General features: G+C 36.8%; 1 protein-coding gene across 1 annotated transcript in view; it reads right to left on the bottom strand.

Moving 5' to 3' along the window:
- PEX7 (peroxisomal biogenesis factor 7) overlaps window positions 1–22,058 on the bottom strand; it is a 78,858-nt gene that overhangs the window by 41,983 nt on the left and 14,817 nt on the right. The window contains exons 4-8 of the mRNA XM_058735402.1: window positions 21,378–21,455; window positions 20,464–20,572; window positions 6,071–6,177; window positions 4,533–4,646; window positions 2,959–3,014 (exon numbers count right to left, since the gene is read on the bottom strand). Coding sequence (XP_058591385.1) covers window positions 2,959–3,014; window positions 4,533–4,646; window positions 6,071–6,177; window positions 20,464–20,572; window positions 21,378–21,455 — 464 coding nt within the window. The remainder of the gene's footprint in view (window positions 1–2,958; window positions 3,015–4,532; window positions 4,647–6,070; window positions 6,178–20,463; window positions 20,573–21,377; window positions 21,456–22,058) is intronic.

The following is a 22,058-nucleotide window of genomic DNA, read 5'->3' as shown; positions in this document are numbered from 1 at the left end:
TATAGGTAAACTACTTAAAGCTCTTTCTATTAGATATGATAGTATATCTACATAAAACAAAAGTATGGAACTTGAATTTTATGTTACTAAAATATCCATCGGATCGTCAGTTTGGATATAATGTCTACAATATAAATTATTTTATTTATTTATTTTTAAAATATTTATTTATTTTTGAGAGAGAGAGAGAGAGAGAGAGAGCAAACAAGGTAGGGCCAGGAAGAGAGAAGAAGACAGAGAATCAAAGCAGAGTTCAGGCTCCAAGCTGTTCACGCAGTGCTGACGTGGGGCTCAAACTCCTACACCGTGAGATCATGATCTGGATGTCAGACACTCAACCAACTGAGCCACCCAGGTGCCCCAATAGGAACTATTTTAAAATGAATTTTTAAGGCCTTAAAAAACTAAATAAAATATAAAAATGAGCAAATAGATGAAATCTTATATTTGAAGAGTTTATGTTACAAAAACTAGCCACGGCCAACCTAGAGGCAATAACTGTATAATTATCAGTGCTAAAAATTAAACAAGTTACAGGTGGTCTTTTGTCTTAAATCTTTTTTTATTAAAATGAATGTTCTGGCACTAAAAATATCATCAATCCAATGAGATTTAAAATTCTTCAGAGGATAAATTTAACTCATATCACATGGGGTAAGAAAATCTACCAAAAACATATCTTTTCTGACATTTCCAATGAGTGGTCACCACACACAAATAATGCGAGACATTATTAGAGTATAGTTAAAGCCGCATTCTCAGCATGTTTTGAGAATTACAAGATATAGTACCTATATTCAAAACTGAAATTTAAAAAAAATGATTTTTTCTTCTTCTGTTTATTCACCTTCTCATAATAAAGTCTTTGACAGTCCTATATTGAAATACACAACTTTTAACCTCCAGTTACATTTAGTCTGAAGGTAGAACAGTAATTTAGTAGCCACAATGTATGTTAAAATTAAAATTCTCTTTCTGGAAAAAAGAGGATGTTGCTTCTACATACTGCCTTTGATGGAAGTTGGTTTAAGTTTTTAATCCACTTCATATTGAGAAAATGATTACCATTTTTACAGAGGAAAAATAAAAAGAATACCAGGCTTCAGGCTTGACTAGGGATAATAGTCCCAAAGACCTTAAAATGGCCCTGGTGAATGGAAGCTTAGGAGACACTAAAAGCTTGGCTGGGAAGGCAAGAGAAATATAAGAGAAGAATTAAAGGAAAATACAGGATAAAGGAACAAGGTACAGGCTAAGGAGGAAGTCAATGGGGAATTGAAGATTAATGATGTAGGAGGGAGAAGGGGTGATTTCAAGGAGTAAAGTTCTGAAAAAAACAAGAGCATATGGGATTAAGAGCACTCATGTCCAGTGGTAGCAGAGGAATGGATTAGTACAGATTTAGATAATCTGCAGGCTTGCGGTAGAAACTGAGATAATTTGTGCTTGAGCCCTATAGTTTTTTGTTGTGTTTTTTTTTTTTGAAAAAAAGAGAAAAACGAGGTCTTTTACTGAATAGGGTTGGTGAGGTGTCTTGAGAAGCGAAGCAAAGGCTGGAAACAGTTTAAAATTAGCACAGTATTTTTAAGCATGTCTTGTTCTGTAATTCTTATAATCATCTTGTGAGGACAGACAATATTAATTCCATTTTACATATAAAGAAACCTGGACTCTAAGTTATATAGGAAAACTACCTATTAAATGTCGTTTCCACCTATACATTAAGGATCTCATATTATTTAATTATAATTTCACTTTTTCCAAATGCTTACAGATATAGCTGTGACACTTTTGATCTTATAGCAGTTCATAGAATCATGACCTAAGTCATTCCTCTCCCCAGAAGCACTAAACATCTATCTTCCAATCTCTGTCTTGCTCAGGATTCAGGAAAGAAGCAAAGCCTAATTCTTAGAAATGGAGAGAAAAGTAAGGCCGTGAGCCTCACATTGTGATCATTTTTGAGCGTGTTTAGTTGCCTACAAGATTTTAGAGTAATACATTCATATTCAAAAGCCCAGTCTTAACAAATATTCCTGCGACAAATCTACATCTACAAAAGTCAGGCATTTCCCAACTGAGTTTTCAAGGATACTTAAGTATATGGATAAAACAGGGAATGGCCAGTAGGGTTAAGATCATGATGACAATTCTGAAAAGAAAGTACAGGTAGTCACTAGGTTTCTCCCTTTAAACAGGACAGAAATGGATTTAATATGTCCCTTCATAGGATTCCCAAATCAGAAAGACCCAATTAAAACTGTTAGGGATGCAAAACACTCCAATTAGTGAGATTCTGTTTCACAGAGCCATGGCTTTGCAATTCTGAAACTGCTTTCTGAGCATTCTAGGGTTTGCAAATAAGTCCATATATTGTGGATAATGGGAATTAGGAGTTACAAATTTGGAAAAGGAGAAAAAATAGAATAAACACTGTGTAGTGTAGAATTGGAACTGGGACATATGGCTAGAGACACACATACACACACATATATATTCATACATAGATGCATATGTGCACACACACATATACACACTCATCTACATACATTCACAAACATACATATACTCATACTGATTCTTTCAACTATAACAATCTCAGTCTTAAGATTCATATAATTAACCCTGAAGAAATGGAATTTCACAATTTTTAAAATCTAAATTTAAAAGAAATTGGCTACACAACCTACTGTGTAGAAAGGTGTCATTACAGGAATAACTATCAGGACAAAAGGCTTTTAAATGGAGCAGCAAGGCTATCTTTAAATAGCAAAGAATTTATGTATGCGGCAGTTATAAAAACAGAAAAAATACAGTATTAATCCCAGTGGCAAATATTCAAATGTGCCCAGCTCAGATCATTTTACTAGTACGATAAACACATTATCTTTCATAAAAGTTGAAAAGATACAAATGCTACTTAGCATTTCACAATGTAACTTATAAAAACCACCGTACCTTACAGTAAAATCATAGGAGCAAGAGGCCAGAACGGAAGCATGAAACGGTGAAAACTACAAAAACAAAACAAAACTTTCGGTGAAAACTACAAAAACAAAACAAAACTTTCTCAAGTTAGCTGTCATTATAACTTGCTGCTTCATAAGGTTATTCCCACAAGCATTACAATAAATTAAAGTTTAGTCAAGACTGTCACTTAAAATTCTGCTTTCCCAAACCTTCCATGCCTTAATTCAAGGCAAAAATCTTCTAGTCTTTTAAGTATCATCTGCAGGAAAAACATTTACTTTTATATTCTCCAAAGAAAAATCATTCTTTAAGCTTTTTAGCACTTATTTAGAATAAAATATTCCCAAAGGGTGGCTATTCTGGAAAAATTAAACACATTTCATAATGCCTATCCAAAAATAACTCCTACAAATATAAGGGATTTAAGTATGTGATAGTACAAATATATAATTATATAATTTACCAATGTTACAAATACATATTATGATTGCTATTGGCACAAGTATCAAATAATCATTTAAATGTTAAATAAAAACATCTTTAAAAGAATTTTTATGTTATTCATACATCACAGCTAATGAAAAGGATAACAAGTACAAAAACTGCAAATTTAAAGAGGAATATCTTTTAGACAAATAATCAACATACTTTAACAGGCTTCCCACTGTAATTATATTTCTTCAGTTTTTTTCTCTCCAGTATTTTAATGGTTATATATATAAATAAAACTACTTTCAAATATACTTTATAGTTTACAAAATACTTTCAGAATACGGAGTTTCATTCTCAAAAGCTTTGTGAAGTAAATACTGAAAGTATTTCCCAACTACCAAAACCTGTGTACCATTAAAACAACATGGCGCTGCATCTCATATGTTGGATTGCAGCCAATAAAAATTAAAATATTAATTTAACTAAAATTTAGAATTTTTAAAATAGGAATAACCCAATTATTTAAAAGATCAATAAAGTACTTCTTTACCCATAATGTAATAAAACAAAAAATGAAATTGGGAGATGTCACTTAATAAGATGTTTTCCGCAATAACTTAGCAAAACCTACCAATAAAAGCTGGGAAACTAACATAAGCCACCTTATAACCAGGCAAATTTCTTGGGAGTAGCAGAAAAAAATTATCTTTATCTCATCCTCTGCTGTTTGCAGAGTGGAAAATTTTCTATACCCCAAATGTTTGTGAATATCCATACGTATTACCCCGTTAGAGAAAGGAATTAGCCACCTCTCTATAAACTTCAACAAAAATACCAAAAAGTAAATTACCTAGTTAAAAACACATAAAAAGGAATAGTAGAATGGAAATGACAGAATAAAAATACATTTGCAATTAAACTTAAGCACTGATTGGCTACATTGTCCCAATTTATTCAGTAATTATTCAAGTATTTTAACTAATTTTAGCTTTCATTTTTTATCATCATTAATTGGCTAACAAAAATATGCACAAAAAGAATCAATATTCCCAACCTCTAAACACCTTTTATATACGCTTCATTGATAATGTTTCTGTTTATGCTCTATCCACAGAAAGATGAACACTTACTTTTACTCTCCTAATAGCGTACGTGTGACCCAGAAGTTCAAATACTGGTTGCCGTATGTTCCGCAGGTCCCAGCCCCTCAAACTACAATCAACTGCCCCCGTCACCAGCAAATTCTGCAAAATGATTCACAAAAAGGTGAGCAGTGCACACGTCAGAACAAGGTGTAGTCTCAAAAGCACTGTGGAGTCTCCATTCTACCTTTAGTAGTATCAATAAGGACATAAGGGGTTAAAAATCATGCCTGACAAATGAGCCCACCTTTCTCTTCAGTGTATTCCGAGGCTTCACCAGGTGTTAAAGGGCAAGAGGCCTGCTAACTTAGGAATATGAGGGAAGGGCAAAGGGTACAAATTAGGTTATGTTTTTCTAAATCTAATTCAATCATTGTGCCCCACTCTCATGAGCCATGTCTTAACATAATATCTAATCATAACTGAGACCTTGGGTAAAAAGTGGTGATTCTTCTGTCTAGTCAGGTTTTACCAATCCTTCCATCTAGAGTCCTCGGTGAACTCACAGTTCCTGGGTGAATTGGGCCACATGCTGGCTCCAAAGTCAGCCCCATCCTATGTCAACCAAAGCAGCAATTCATTGTCTGAATGTGCTGGGTTCCAGTGTAAGCTCATTTGAGGAAAAAATTTCAATGATTTAAAGCAAAAAAAAAAAAAAAAAAAAAAAAAAAAAATTAACAACTCTCAACTGTGTATCAGCACCTTTTTTTAGAATTCCCCAAAGTATAACATATAGTCCACAATTCATTTTCCTATATGGAAAACTCATTTATGATGACAGAAATTTGAACTGCAGTTATCAGCACTGAAATTTTTATTTAGATCAAGTATTATTATTGAACGTGTACTCTATTTACTTTTAATCTATTTTATTTCTTTTTAAAGAACTCTGCCAATACAATGCCTCTTAACTTTCATTAATAAATTTAAAACTGAGAAAAAACAGGCGTATGTTTTCTCCATCTGTCACAGTCAACAGACCACTTTAGGACATAAACAGTATATCAATTCATGTTTAATCCACTTCTGTTCTGAATTCGTATGCTCATGTGGTTAACGGAAGCTTTGCAAAAAGGCACAAACGGACACTGTTATTGAAGCATCAAGTTTGGTCAGGCTTATATGGGAAGATGAAACAAAATTTAAAAACTGATGGACTTCCAAACTAAAAATCAAGTTAAAAACAGTGTAGTTTTTAAAACACTTTAAAAATTGGTGGGGTTAAAAGCAATAAAGGAAAAAAAATTACATAAATTGTAAAGCAGTTTCCCAAACATGCAAGTAAGGCTGCACTGCTGAACTTTGAGAATTTCTATTTCTTATCGTGCCTGTTTTATGTGCACTTAAATCCAATTAATGCTAATGTGGGTCGCTCACAGTCATCAATTACAAATGAAGAGGGACTGCCTTTAACCTAATGGTCCATAAAGACCATCAAAGTCCACACAAACAAGGATAAAATAGAATCTAAAGCATTTCAACATTAGGAAGGGCTCAGCAGCTCAGGACAGATCCAGACAGGGTACCTCATTGTATTTACACCAGTCACAACTCAAAATTTCTGCCTGATGTGCTGGAACCACAATTCTGACTCCTGTTGACTTCACATCCCAGATTCTCAGCGTCTGATCACCTGATGAAAGATAAAGACTTGATCACTTTCCATCACACCACTTGGATGCACAGTGACATTGTACTCATGATGATAAATTGAGGAAAAATACACTGTTTTACTGTTAGGATACTGCTGTCTTCCTCTCTCTCTCTCTCTCTCTCTCTCACACACACACACACACACACACGGTTTTTAACTATTATAATGCATAGGAACTACTAAAAGTGATGAACTACAAAAAGTAATGCGCCATGACAATGTTTTTAGATCTACTCAAAGCAGGAAATCTGAATTTCACACTGACACAAACACAGTGGCAACTAAGAGTGCATTTCTCTTTAGGATAGGAAAAGGCCCTGAAAATCCTCAGCTTCCAGTAAATAACCCTGTAGCACCCTATACCAGCACAATCTATAAAAACAAAATGCTAACAGTTTTACTGTTAAATGTGGGCAGTCTACCAAAATAGAGAAATTTTAAACTTAGCTTTTATGTTTACTACATTTTAATGGGCCAGGCGGAGGTATATTTTTCTCCTTGGAAAAAAACAAGTTGAAAGAATTTAAGGATTATATTTTGCATTTTTACAAAAATGGTCTACATTGCTTAGTTCCACAAAGTTACCCCTGATTAAATGTTTTATATACTGTTTGCCTTCAATTTTTATAAACTATTAGGAAACAACAAAATGACCAGATGAACAAAACTCAGGATCTATATATCTATATCAACGGTAAATTATAAACAATAACTGATGCAAAGAGAAAGCTGGTAAGGCCTGATGAAAGAACACAGTCTATGGTGTGATGGCAGTCAGGTCTTGAATTCCATTAGAAGTTGTGCGACCCGGAACAAGCTATATAGTATCTCAGACCGATTCTTCATTTCCAAAAAAGAAACAGAATGCCTACATGTAGGGCTGTACAAGAATTTAGTGTAATAAAGTGTCTGTAAAGCACTTAGCATGATCTCTAGCACATAGTAGATATTTTAATATATGGTATACAATAACGCTAAAATTTTAAATTGTCTTTTACTTATATATGTTTTCCTACATTCCCAATTCGAAATCATATGTCATGTATCTAAATATAGCAATTTTAGGCAATGGGTTTTTTTTCTGATTTCTTTGGAAGTTGTTTAAGAAATGTAAGAATTGCATTGTTGGTGGTAATGAAAGGTGGAGATTAACAATGGGGGCTCTGGAGTTCTAGGGCTTAATTCTAATCCAGCTCAGTCATTTGCTCCCTGCTGATGTTTAAAAAAAAAAAATTCAATGTTCATTTATTTTTGAGAGCGACAAAGCACAAGCAGGGGAGGGACAGAGAGAGAGACACAGTATCCGAAACAGGCTCCAGGCTCTGAGCTGTCAGCAGAGTTGAACTCCTGAACCTCAAGGTCATGACCTGAGCGGAAGTCATCAGACACTTAACCCACTGAACCACCCAGGCGCCCCTCCCTGCTGACGTTTAATCAAATTACTTAACTTCCCTGATTCTCATTTTCCTTACCTGTGATGAAATATTTACTTTATAAAGTTTAAATGAGATAATGTTTTTAAAAATAAAATCAGAAAATATACCCATGATTAGAAGTCATTCCCACCCCTATTTATAATAACATGAATAACAGCGAATATTTATTGAGTGTTTACTATACACCAGGTGGTGGTCTAAACATTTTATATGCCTTAACTTTTTAAAAACATAACAAGTGAGATAGAAATTTTGATAATATAAAAAGTAATTTTTGTAGTGATTTACAAATGGGGAAACTGAAGCTCATGGAAGTGAAATAATGCCCGCAAGAGAGCAAGCAATGGAACCAGGATTGGACCAAGAGCCTAGGCGGGCAGGCTCCCCAGCCTGTGTGCACCACACCCACCCTGCACTGCTTCCTAATGCTACTGGAGGGGAACTGCCATATGGCCAATATTGGCTGAATCTTGAGGAATTATTCTTTTAACTTCTATGCTTTTCCAATAAATTGGAGACAAAACATTTAATCACACACACACACACACACACACACACACACACACACACACCATTCTACCATATTTGCCCCACGGTTATTTTAGAAATAAAGTAGTAACACAAATAAAGGTTGAAACCTCTATTGTAGTTTCAATCCCATTCCTCATCGTCCTTGCTCAGAGGTCATCACGATCATGAATTTGGCATCCCTTCAGTCTGTGTTTTTGTAATACTTCCACTATATTTTTATGGATCCACATATATGTATCATTGCTTTGTGTGTGGGATTTGTAGTTTTTTATTTAAAAATACCATCTTCAGGGGCGCCTGGGTGGCTCAGTTGGTTGGGTGTCCGACTCTTGATTTCAGCTGAGGTCATGATCTCATGGTCATAAGATTGAGCCCCGTGTCAGGCTCTGCACTGGGTGTTGAGCCTGCTTGAGATTCTCTTTCTGTCTCTCCTCCTCCCTCTCCCTTCCCCCCCTACCCCCCCCCCATGTGTTCATGCATGCTCTTTCTCTCAAAAAATTTTTTTCAAATAAATAAAAATAAAATACTATCTTCATACTCTTTTCAAATTTGAGTATAGTTGCCATATTAGTTTCAGGTGTACAACATAGTGATTCAATATCTCTATATGGTATGCTGTGCTCACCACAGTATAGCTACCAACCTGTCACCACACAATGCCACTATAATACCATTGACTGTATTCCCCGTGCTGTACCTTTTATTTCCATGACTCATTCATTCCGTAACGGGAAGACTGCATGTCCCACTCCCCTTCACCCATTTTGCCCATCGCCCATCCCTCTTCCCATCCTCTTACTTTTCTTTTTTTTTAATGTTTACTTATTTTTGAGAGAGACAGAGACAGAATGTGAGTGGGTTAGGGGCAGAGAGAGCAGGAGACACAGAATCTCAAGCAGGCTCCAGGCTCTGAGCCGTCAGCACAGAGCCCGATGCGGGGCTTGAACTCACAAGCTGTGAGATCATGACCAGAGCTGAAGTCGGATGCCCAACCGACTGAACCACCCAAGCACCCCTTTCTTCTTACTTTAAAAAAGATTGAAAACCACTCTGATAAAAGAAAGGAACTTACATTTTTGGATCTAGGTAAATATGACGGGGATGAGAAGGAATGATGAGTTTGAAAGTACCAAATGGAAACTGTTCAGAATCGATATAGACTAGAGCTTCAAATATCTTCAGGAGCCCTAGTCATAGTCAGTATCTAGCCACCAGTCAGTAGAATTTGTAAATTCTAAATACCTTTGGTAAAATGATCTTTAGGCTCTCCCTAGCCTTCTGAGTATAAAGCAAGGTGGCGTGGGTATCTAGTGTTTGGACTTCCTAGCAATACACTTCTTATAGCACAAGCATCCTTTTCTCACCATGTGACTCCAGAAAGGCCTATGGCTCAACACAGCTGACCACCCAGGGACAGGTCCAAGCAAGGCCAGTCATAGTATCTTATTCCCTGTCCTGACCACAGCTGGCAGGTGAAAGGTAGGTACTTGGGGAAAAATGGCAGTCCCTCTCTTAGGATTCATAGATTATTAAATTGAGGAGCTGCTGACGGCCACATGTCTCACTGTTTGGGGAAAGCCAGCGTGCAGAATGAAGTTAACAAGCAGAGAAAAGTCCAGATTGAAGACAGAAAATATGTACTGGGACTGTTCAAGCATCCCTTCCGTTTCTGGGGTTGCCTTTCAATAAATTCTACAAAGACCTAAGAGAGTTCAAGTTCTAACACCTGTAGGCAAAGGAGACCCCTTACCATCATGGAGGGAGTAAATGGAATCCCCTAAAGCTTCAGTCTGGAAAAAGCCTAGCCCCAGAGAAGAACATCTGCTTGAGCACAAGGCTTCCACTAAAACATAGGAAATACCTAAATGATGTACAGAAGCTTTCAAAAATTTATATTTAATATCAGGTCTGAAACTCTAAAGTCCACTACAGCTACAACTAAAGCACTGTTGAAAGTTGAATGTGCTGTGTTCATCCTAATAATTACATTTTATGGGTCAGTGAATGGTTTAGAGTACCAAAGCCTTACAGTGAGTGTGGACTAGGCCATCAAGAGGTAACTTATTCTAGCAACATTATAGATGAGTCTCACAAAACATAATGTTGAATGAAAGAAACCTGAGGAGTAGTATAAGAGGTGAAATGAATCTATGCTATTAGAAGGCAGGACAGTGGTCATCCTGGAATGGGGTAGGGGAGCCTCTCAGAATGTTCTGTTTCTTGATCTGGCTGCTGGTACACAGATGGGCTCACTGTGAAAATTCTTTGTGTCATACACTTAAGATCATGCACTGCTCCATGAGTGTATTATACTCCACTAAAAGATTTAACAGAACAACAAAAAAGACTGGGTGGGTGACTACTCCCAATTACTCTGGGACAATATTTTGGTTCCTCACTACCATATGCAAGCAACATTCACGCACACGCAAACAAAGCCACGGTCTAGGGTGTCCCTTCTTGCAGCTAACTCAAAGGACACAAAAAGATGGAAACCGTTCTGAAGGAGCTAAGAATTCCACTTACTTACTTCATCCTCCTTTGTTTTCCAGGTAGGAGAGACAGCTTCTGGCCAAATGGTACCATGACTCACTCAACCCTTAGCCACCAGGATATCTGTATCTATATTGTTTTGTTTTGTTTTGTTTTAATTGCATTTTCCAGACAACTGGCCTTTCATTGCCAGCCAGACGTTTCCCAGGGCCCTGTGATAGTGCCATGGACCCACCAGAATTACCAGCTTCTCTTATCAGTTGCAGACCCACCACTGGCAGCAGAACCAGTGAGTTTAAGTGCACAGTATGGAGTAGGAAATGCTGGCTATGGCTACGTCTAATTTCAAACTGCATCAGGTAAGAGGAAGTTGAGTAAGGAGAATGAGCGTAAATGCTGAATCTGACACTGCGAAGAACGGAGCAGCAAAAAGTGCATACTGGGCCCAAATAACTGAATTGAATTGAAATGCCAGATGCTTATCAGATGTGACAGGACTTTTTTCTAAGAGTACAATGAGGGTGGGTTTTTTTCTTTTATTTTTATTTGTGTTTTTTTAACTACTGGACCCCTTCATTCAGGCATGACTATGACTTATGCAATTATATGGAGTCTGTAATAGCAATAACTTAGTTTTCATGGTTCAAAAGAAAGTTTACTTCATGTTAATGTTCTTTATGTAAAGACGTAAATATTCTTCCCTTCTATCTCATATCATGAACTAGACAGAATGCAATGTCTTTAGAGAACTCTGCTTTGGAAGGGAAATCTAGATCTCAATCTCTAAAAACTCTCCTCTTTGGCCTGTGTTAACTTAGCCAATGATAACAAATTTAGTTCTAGATTTGCAAATGCCATTTAACTTTGAAGGTGACTAAATTCTTAGAATGATCTAAATGCTATATTCTTATATATTATCCTAAAATATAAACTGCTATAAGCAGTTGAGTGGCATAATTAATCATATGTGTGCCACAGGATTAGACATAAAATACATCTTGACGACCTATCATATAAGCTTCTACTATTTGCGATATTTGTAAAAACAAAGATTTTGCAACTTTGGGCTCCACCACCATGAAATTTACATTTGAGGGTTTTTTTGATGCAAAGACTATACCATGTTTTACAACAAGCTCCTGTCTGTAAGCAAGAAGACAAAGTAAGAAAATTGATGAAGACTCAACTATCACTAACAAAACTGAGAAGAAAAAAAAAAAAGCTAAGGCATTCTCAGACTACAGAAACCACTTCCTCTCTGAATTCAGCACCGAAACCATTCTGTGGGTTTTAAAAAAAGAGATGAGGGGCGCCTGGGTGGCTCAGTCGGTTAAGCGTCCGACTTCGGCTCAGGTCACGATCTCGCAGTCCGTGAGTTCGAGCCCCGCGTCGGGCTCTGGGCTGACAGCTCAGAGCCTGGAGCCTGTTTCAGATTCTGTGTCTCCCTCTCTCTCTGACCCTCCCCCGTTCATGTTCTGTCTCTCCCTGTCTCAAAAATAAATAAACATTAAAAAAGAAAAAAATAAATAGAAAAGAGATGAACATTAAAAGAAACATGAAATTCCCATTACACCAACAGAAACAAACCATTAATCTGGAATCTCAAACAAAGCTGTACCATAGACTAGAACAGTGCTTTCCAGATGAGGCTGATCACTAGATTCAGCTGGGGCGATTAAAAAATATGCCTCCCAGGGTCGCCTGGATGGCTCAGTCAGTCAAGCGTCCGACTTTGGCTCAGGTCATGATCTCATGGTCCATGAGTTCGAGCCCTACATCGGGCTCTGTGCTGAGGGCTCAGAGCCTGGAGCCTGCTTCGGATTCTGTGTCTCCCTCTCTCTCTCTGACCCTCCCCCGTTCATGCTCTGTCTCAAAAATAAATAAACATTAAAAAAATTCTTTTAATAAAAATAAAAAAGAAAAATATGCCTCCCAGAGGTACTTTATTCAGTAGGACTAAGATGAAGCTCAGAATTTTGTTGTTTCTTTTTAAAGCCTCCCCGATAATTCTGATGGTTAACCAGGTTTCGGCATCACCGGCCTAGTATGTTATTACACAGCCATGCATTCTAGAGTCGACCTGGAGCAAGCTCTTCAGATAAGCACCGGTAATTCTTATGGCGCATACACATTCCATGGCCATTCCAATGCTCCTCAAAAATGCTCTTTTCTCGCCACCTCCTGTTCCTCTGCTTTCCAGCTCTCATCTCTGGATTCTTGGTTGTTCACAGGTAACAGCGTGAACACTATTTCCTCAGGGAAGCTTCCCTGACCAGTCAACTTTGACAAGCTCAAGAATCCTTAGCTGTGTTTCCACAGAATTCTGAGCACACATGTTGGTAATAGAAGGCAGCATGTATAGAGCCCTTACTCTGAGCCAGGTACTGTTCTTAGCCTTTTACACACATTCACTCACTTAATGCTCCTCAAAACTCAATGATGTAGGTATTATTATCACCCTTATTTTCGAAATGAGGAATGAAGAGAGACAGGAGTTAAGCAGCATGACTAAAGTCAAGTAATAGTGGTAAAGAAGAATTTTGTCTCAGGCATCCCAGCTCTAGTCCATGTTGGTAACCACTATACTTACTGTGTTACCTCTCCAAAGAACTTCGCACTCCTTAACATTGTCCATTGCTAGTTTTTGTTTCTTAGCATCTCTCTTTTCCACTGGATTGTGGCTCTAAGAAGACAGGAACCCTGTCTTGTTTTCTTCCTCAATGTATCTTCAGTGCCTTTCAATGTATCTTTTAGAAAACAGTGAACATTCACTTAATATCTGATGGACTCACTGTCAATGTCCCTCTCAACAATCAAAATTAACCTTAGATATGTTTTTAGACTTCTAATAATTTCATTACTCCCATATCTTTAAAAAAATTTTTTTTTAATGTTTATTGATTTTTGAGACAGAGAGAGACAGAGCATGAACAGGGGTGGGTCAGAGAGAGAGACGGAGACACAGAATATGAAACAGGCTCCAGGCTCTGAGCTGTCAGTACACAGCCTGATGCGGGGCTCGAACCCATGAACTGCGAGATCATGACCTGAGCCGAAGTCGGACGCTTAACCGACTGAGCCACCCAGGCACCCCTCATTACTCCCATATCTTATATAATAGTAATAAAAGCTATTTTAGTGTTTGTCTGTATAAGGGACTCAGCTATGTAAAAGAATACACATGCCCTATAGGAAACATATGAAAACAAGTCAAGTAAAGGAAATATGCAAAGAAATTCATCTACCTCCTAATACACTGTGCATAGGTTGGTAAACACATGGTCTCATCTCACATGAAAAAGCAAAGGCACAGTGAGAGCTTCAGAGCTTGCCCCAACTTTTACTGTACCATAAACCCTCCTCTTAAGAGAGTGGAAGAAAAACTATAAATTTTTTCAACCTTATTAAATAGGTTACTATTTGAAAATCATTATGAAGGAATATTTCAGGAAAATGGCAAATGCTTAATAAACCTTCCAATGAGTTTCTAAAACCATAAAAATGGCAGAAAAATGCCTTTACTTTATCCAATTTTTAAAAAAAGAAACCTATTTTATAGCTCATACGTCCAGTGCTTGGTTTTCATGAAATCCCTTCTGATTTATTTTAAGTGTTGGATGTGCATACAATTTAGTGAGTATCGGCCTCCTAGAATGTATGCAGCCACTTCAACCTAATCACTGTTCACTCTTTCCATTCTTGCTGTATGTACTTTGAGTACCACTCTCTCTCTCATTTCTCATTCCCAATTGCAGGAGCTAAGCTGGGCCCAAGCCAGTCAACATATTACACTCCCCCCCAACCCCCCCCCCCCACGCCCGCCTCTCCTAGGCACAGTGATTAGTTTAGAAACATTGACATGGACCATCAGATGAGAGAAAATGAAACTTCCTAGATGTCTGAGAAGGAGACTCATGATTTTTCCTACTGGACAGAAACCAGAAATAATACAGGGTTCAGAACTGCTGCCATCTTCCTTTCACATGATGCCTGATACAACTCAACTCAAGAGAGCACAGAACAAGAGATGGCAAGAACATCCACTAAGGCCTACATCCAGCCATGTGTATAAAGCCAGATGGGATTCTGGACATTTCAACTATGTGAGCAAATAAATTAGCTTCTTACTTAAGGGGGTTTGGTTCAGAATTTCTTGGACTTTCAACCAAAGAAGTCCTGGCTGATATGAACACTGCTTACATTTATTTTAATATAACACATGAAGGCAATGTCTTTAAACAGATCATCTTTTTTCTATTAAACCAAATGGACTTTGCGATGACAAAACACTGTTTTATGTATTACCTATCTACGATGTGCAGATAGTTAAGTTTTGTGGTTATATTGGTAAGTCTATACACAATTAGTCTTTTTCTTCTATTCAGTCTCATACACTGAATATTCTATATGCAACATCCAGAGTTAATATTATGTATACCATGCCGTACAAAAGGCCATTGTAGAAGGAAGAGGTGTGTGTGATTCAGCCCAAATAAAAGGCTAATATCCACAATTTAACCTGACACTTAAATAAATTCAGTTATATTAGTTCAAGATTTTGTCACCATCATATTTTGTCACGGTCATAAAAAAAGCAATGATTAAAAACAAAGACAATTTTAGAACCTTAATAATAGTATACATTAACAAAATTACATACGATAGTAAGGTAAAGGAATTTTTTCAAAAATATATCAGTTGGAGGAGTTTTACTTACTAATACTTTTTCAAACATGTGAAACTATACTCATTATTAATTCCAGTTTATTATGAATGCTGCCAATTAGAGCTCCCAGTAGACATGTCTTCACTGCTTCACTAGAAAGGAAGTATGTTCCAGTTCATTTTGAAGACAGATCTATTTTACATCACTCATTTCATCCAAGGTTTGAAATGAATCCTTTGAAACTACAGGACATAAGGCCAAAGGGCATCCCTATTCGAAGAAAATAATGCTAATGTCAATCTAATTCACATCCTTAAAGAATTTTAATTGAACTCTGCATTAGGGCTTTTCACCAATAGTAATATTATAACCATTATGCTGAACTATGGTCATCTTCAGACTTGATTAACCATCAGCATGAAACTCATTAGCATTTACACTAAATTAAAAGCATAAAGATGACTAACTCCAGATATACAGGCAGGCTAATGGGTTAGTTAACTCAAACAAGCATATCAATATTGCTATCACTTACTTAATACACACTCAACCTTATAGTTAGCTGCGCCACAGAAAAATTTTAAAAATCGAAGAAGGAATTCAGGTTTGGAAAAGGAAATGTGCCAATGAAAAATATATTACTGGCCCCATCCCAAAAGACTTGGTATCTTGGAAAAGATTTAACTCAGATATGGACAAAACACTATGACTCAGACAACCTAGAAATTTTTTAAATAATAGTAATAACTTTATAAGTATGCTGTTCTTCATTCTAGAAAACAATGCTGTTAACTTTAATCATTGCACATTTTTTGACTTAACCTCAATACACAGAATTTACTATTATTTGCTATTATCTTAGGATCTAAGAAATTGCTTAATCTAATGGACATATTTGTCTATATACAATTTACCTGAAGATTTTCAGTTCCAAGTGTCTTTAACCTAACAATATTTTAGAATTCAGGGACATTTGTTAAGTTTTTAGAATAAAAGAAAAGAAAAGAAATAAAAGAAAAGGATTTCTGTGACATTATATTTACTATGGAAACCACTCAACATAATTCAACAACTCAGGGCATTGATATAGTTTATTAGCAAGAAATTATCCTACTAATTGCCTATTTGGAGATGCTGGATAATTAAATGAGGAGACAATATTGGACACATTTTATATCTTCCCCTAGCTATTTTCTTCTCTCTTCCCCTAAACAACCAGACTGCACAAAAGAGCTTCCATTTATTTATTTCCCCGCAAGACTCTATACAAAGTGTGAGCAAAAATTATCTGTGAAGGACCCAGCAGTAAATATTTTAGGTTTCAAGGGCCATTCCATTTCTGCCATAGCTACTCAACTCTGCCACTACAGCACAAGAGCAGCTATAGACATACAATCTATGTCTGGGAGCCTAAGTGGCTCAGTCGGTTGGGGGTCCCACTTCGGCTCAGGTCATGATCTCAGTTTGTGGCTTCTACCCCCACATCGGGCTTTCTGCTGACAGCTCAGAGCCTGGAGCTTGCTCCAGATTCTGTGTCTCCTTCTCTCTCTCTGCCCCTCCCCTGCTCCTACTCTGTCTCTCTCTCTATCTCTCAAAAATAAATAAACATTAAAAAAAGAAAGACATACAATCTGTAAACGAATGGACATAGCTGTGTTCCAATAAAACTTTATTTATGAAACCTGTCAGTGGGTCCTTTTGATCTGAGGGCAGTAGTTTGTCAACCTAGGCTCTAGTCTAAGTTTTCTTCTATTTAGCCTTTCCTGGGTGCTCTGACATACCGCAATGGCTTTAGTTACCGTTTATGAGCCAATGACACAATTTATTCACAAGGCTAGACTTCTCAGCTCCAAAGTCAACCCCCATCATTTCAACCCCATGTGTCCCATCAGCTCGATGTGCTCTAAAACAAACTCAAGATCTTTTCTTTCAAACGTATTTCTTACCTCAGTTATGACATTAACCACCCACTACTTTATCCTTTGCAGGAATCTAGGAGTTACTCTTTACTTATCCTTCTCTCTTCCCCTCTTCTACATCTTATACAACCATCTCTAAATACCACTCCAGTCAGCCCAATTCCTTCCAGCCCTTCTGCCACCATTATTATCCTTGCCTTCATCTCTCTCTCTCAATTTTCCTGCATTCACACCTGCTCATCTCCCAACTATTCTCTACACATGACCAGAATGAGTTTTTGAAAATGCAAGCCTAATCAAATCACTTGCTGAAACCTCTTCAGTACCTTTCCCATGTCCATAGGATAAAATCTAAAATCTTGAATCTTGATCTGGGTGCCTATCTGCTGCCCAACCTCATTTTTACTACCCTTTCCTCTTAAGCGATGGTCTCCCTGGCCTTCTTTCAGTATCTCAAATGCACCAAGTTCTTACTTGTGGACATCTTATTCTCTCTGCCTGGAATGCTCTTTCTTTGCCTGCCAAGGCCTCCCACTTTTCACTGAGCCAACTCCTTATTCATCCTAAATGAAAGCCAGAAGCTTATCAGGCAAAAAATTGATAGCTTTGACTACCAAGAAATTCAAATGCATATACAGTAAAAAATATATATACAAAGAAAATAGGGGTGCCTGAGTGGCTCAGGTCATGATCCCAGGGTCATGGGATCGAGCCCCATGTCAGGCTCTGCACTGAGCATAGAGCCTGCTTGAGATTTTCTCTCTCTCCCTCTTTCCCTCCCCTGCTCTCTCTCTCTAAAATTATATATAAAAAAATCATCCAAATAAAATAAAATGTTTAAAAACAAACAAAAAGTTGGGAAAATACATGTAAGATACAGAAGACTAATTCCTAAATATAAAAAAAGAGCTCATGCATCAATACAGAAAAGCAACAACATCTCTCAGTAGAAAAATGGGCCCAAAACATGAACCTGCAGTTCACAAAAGAAAAACTCTGGTGGTCAACTGACATATAAAGAATATTCACTATCCCTCATAGCCAAATATGCAAATCAAAACAAAAATTAGGTATCATTGTTCACTCATCAAATTGGAAAACATTTAAAAAACTAAGGTGCATTTATTTATCATTTCAAGGTCCAAATGTTAAAGTAACTATTACCTTAACATTATCAGATTCTCACTATCACCTAGACTGGGAAAGTTGTTGTTATTGTTTCAATTAATCTATAAGGTGTTGCTGCTCTAAAACAAACACTCTTGAAAGTAATTAGTGTCATATAGATTATATTTATGAATATATTCCCCCAAATGGTCTAATTTAATCATGCCTCACATTGGAATGCTCTGAGCAGACACTGGTTTCTCCTTCCTACTACTTGTTCTCTGAGTCAAGGGCGAAGTGACTCAAGGAGGCAGCCTGGCAGAGCAACCCTGTGTTGCCTATGCCAATTAATTGTTCACCTTTGTTTCATTTCTACACTTTTTACAGCTTTAATGGCACTCAATACATTACACAAATTACCTAAAAGAAAAATGAAGCAATGTATATTAAAGTGTCAGGGATTTTAGGAAGGAAAAAGTATTCAGAAAATTCTTTAGCCAAATGTTTATTGGTAGTAGATCAAATGAAAAAAAAAAAAAACGTAGTGTACCTCTTTTTCTATCTTAAATTTGTTTTAATTTCATAACTTTAAGTATTTAATATAAATTTGTGTGTATAATTCATAAAATATAATTGGAGAATGTTCTTTTCCATCAAGTTTATTTAAAACTAGAGTCTAAGAACTCCTTCTGAATGGTGTTCTGATTCACTCAGTTCAACTATAATACTGGACTAAGCCGACTAAGAAATCTCCACAATCAAAAACTGTTTTATAACAGCAATGTTTTCAATGGGGAAAATGAATTTGGGACAGGAGATTTTCTTTTCTTTTCTTTTCTTCTTTTTTTTTTTTTTTTTTTTTTTTTTGAGAGAGAGTGAGTGAGGGAGCAGGGGACAGAAGCAGATGGAGAGAAAGAGAGAGAGAGAATCTCAAGCAGGCTCCATGCAGAGCCCAATACAGGGCTCAATCCCACAACCTTGGTATCATGACCTGAGCTGAAATCAAGAGCAGGATGTTCAACCAACTGAGCCACCCAGGTGTCCCAGGGAAGGAGATTTTCTGACTCACAATCTCACAATAATAAAATTATTTTCCTGAGGGGCTGGATAGCTCAGTCGGTTAAGCATCTGACTCTTGGTTTCAGCTCAGGTCATGATCTCACAGGTCATGGGTTCAAGTTCCACGCAGGGCTCTGTGCTGACGGCACAGGGTCTGTTTGGGATTCTCTCTCTGCCCCTCCCCCGCTCATGCTCACTTACTCTCTTTCTCTCTCTGAAATTAAATAAACTTTAAAAAAATAAATAAATAAAATTATTTTCCTGTACAATTTCAACAACAAAAGTTTTATAGCTATAAGCATACAAAGCCTAACACCACTAAGCAAAAGACATCTGACATTTTCCTCAAGAATACTCCCCATAAATATTTTTCATTTTTATACCATATGTTCTGAAATAAGAATAAGAATTTTTATGGAGGAATACAAGAAAGGAATACAAGAAAATATTAACAGTGGTTCTATGGAGGGGGAGGGATGAGGGCTTATTTTTTATTTGGCATGTTTCTGCATTGTTTGAATTTCCTTACTATGTAATATGGTCAGAATAGGGATTATCTAGGATACCATTTTTGTTTTTCCTTTATAAATTTATTTTTTGAAAGTTATAAAAGAAGTAAAAAATAAAGGGTCATTGTCTTACTTTGTCAATCACCACAAATATTTGTCATTAATTAGCACATACTACACACTCTTGTAACTGTTACTCAGACTTAGCAACCTTTATTCTGATAAACAAACCAAGGATAATGCCATCTAAGCAAAGGAGCTCAGTAGCTAATAAAAAGAACTAGAACGTTTCCCAATTTTGGCAGATTTATAACCAGTTATAATATGCCTAAGACAAACCACATTTGTTCACTAGGAGTTGAAAAGTAATCCAGGCCTGGCTAATTCTTGTCTAGAGGTTGATAAAGAATGAAACAATCCTAAAGAGCACAAAGAATAGTAATGAAGTCCCTTTACCCTGGGAATCTCAAGTACACAGTGCCACCTACTGGGGAGAGTAAGGCCACCATTCACGACAAGGCTTTTTTGGTAAATGAATTATTTACCTGAGGCTGAAGCAAAGCAACCAGGGATGTGGGGAGACCAGATGGTGCTATAAATGACACTTTCGTGGCCTCTAAAGGTGCACAGAGACTTTCCAACAGTTGGATCCCACTACAAATAAATTAACAGATCAGTTTACTTAGACGTAAATTCAAGTTTATGTTTATATATACATATATATAATATACAATACAGCATATATGTATTTATTTTTTTATTAATGTTTATTTATTTTTGAGAGAGACAGAGTGCAAGTGGGGAGGGGCAGAGGGGGAGAGGAGACACAGAATCTGAAGCAGGCTCCAGGCTCCCAGCTGTCAGCACAGAGACCAATGCGGGGCTCGAACCCACAGATTGTGAGATCATGATCTGAGCCAAAGTCAGATGCTTAACTGACTGAGCTACCCAGGCATCCCTCTATAAATGTATTTACATATACACATGTAATATACATTCATATTTCAATTTTTTTAAGTTTATTTATTTTGAGAGAGAGAGAGAGAGAGAGAGAGAGCGCATACAGGGGAGGGACAGAGACAGAGGGAGAGAGAGAGAATCCCAAGCAGGCTCTGCACTGTGAATTCACAAACCGTGAGATCATGACCTAAGCCTAAGTGAGACACTTAACTGACTGAGCCGTCTAGGCACCCCTCAAAGATTTTTTACAGTCTATTTTTATATAAAGCAAAATGGTATTTAAGGGGCTAAAATAATCAATGCTGAGTTAATTGTTGTTAGTTCACAGACAAAAAATTAAAAATTTTTAAATTCTAACAAAGGCTTTAATACAGTTTTTTGAAAAGAAATTAGTTGTGCAATTGAAAAGATATAGAAGTATGTTCAAGAGAAGAAAAAAAATTCAACGGAAACTTTGGGGAAGAGAATATTGGTTTTAAATACAATGATTCTGACATACCAGTTTGACAGTTTGATCCCATGAGCCAGACACCACAAGCTGTTCACCTCTGGTCTGGCTCCAGTCAACACTATAGACCTAAAAACATTTTAATGTGTCATTTAGAAAGAAAAAGAGCATCAAGTTAAATATTACATTTTATCTCTTTAGAACAGCGATAGCCAGTTAGAACAACCAATTTACTTCATTGAAACATCAAATGAAGTCCTACAAATCTCCACCATGGTGTCTGAGAAATGGAAAGACCATTTTGTCCATTCCTCCAGACATATTCCTTATGATAAGATTCCATTCTAACAGAGTTCTACAGATTATTTCCCAACCTCCTTCACTAAAACAAATTATATATATTTTTAACCTATCGACAAATCACTGTTTGCAGCACCTTGTAGAAATGTCAAAGCAGATTAGAAAGCTAGTCATCTAAAAAAGCTTGCCAGGTCAGTGTCCATCAGATAGCATTAAAATTCAGTTAATAACGCTATCTGGCCTTTCTTAGAAAAAGCTTAGAGGAACCAGGTAATCCTTTCCAATCTCTTGGTAAACAGCTGTAGTTACCCAATGCTGCTATTCTAATCTAGGCCTTACTGCTTTCAGTGAACCATTTCAAATGAACCATTTGAAAACTTATGGAAATATTTTTCATTCTGTCATTTTATACAACAGACATATACAGATCAC

The sequence above is a fragment of the Neofelis nebulosa genome, chromosome 6 (genome assembly GCF_028018385.1).
Source record: "Neofelis nebulosa isolate mNeoNeb1 chromosome 6, mNeoNeb1.pri, whole genome shotgun sequence".
NCBI lineage: Eukaryota > Metazoa > Chordata > Mammalia > Carnivora > Felidae > Neofelis > Neofelis nebulosa.
The sequence above is the reverse complement of the archived record's forward strand: the minus strand, read 5'-3'. Positions and strand labels throughout refer to the sequence as shown.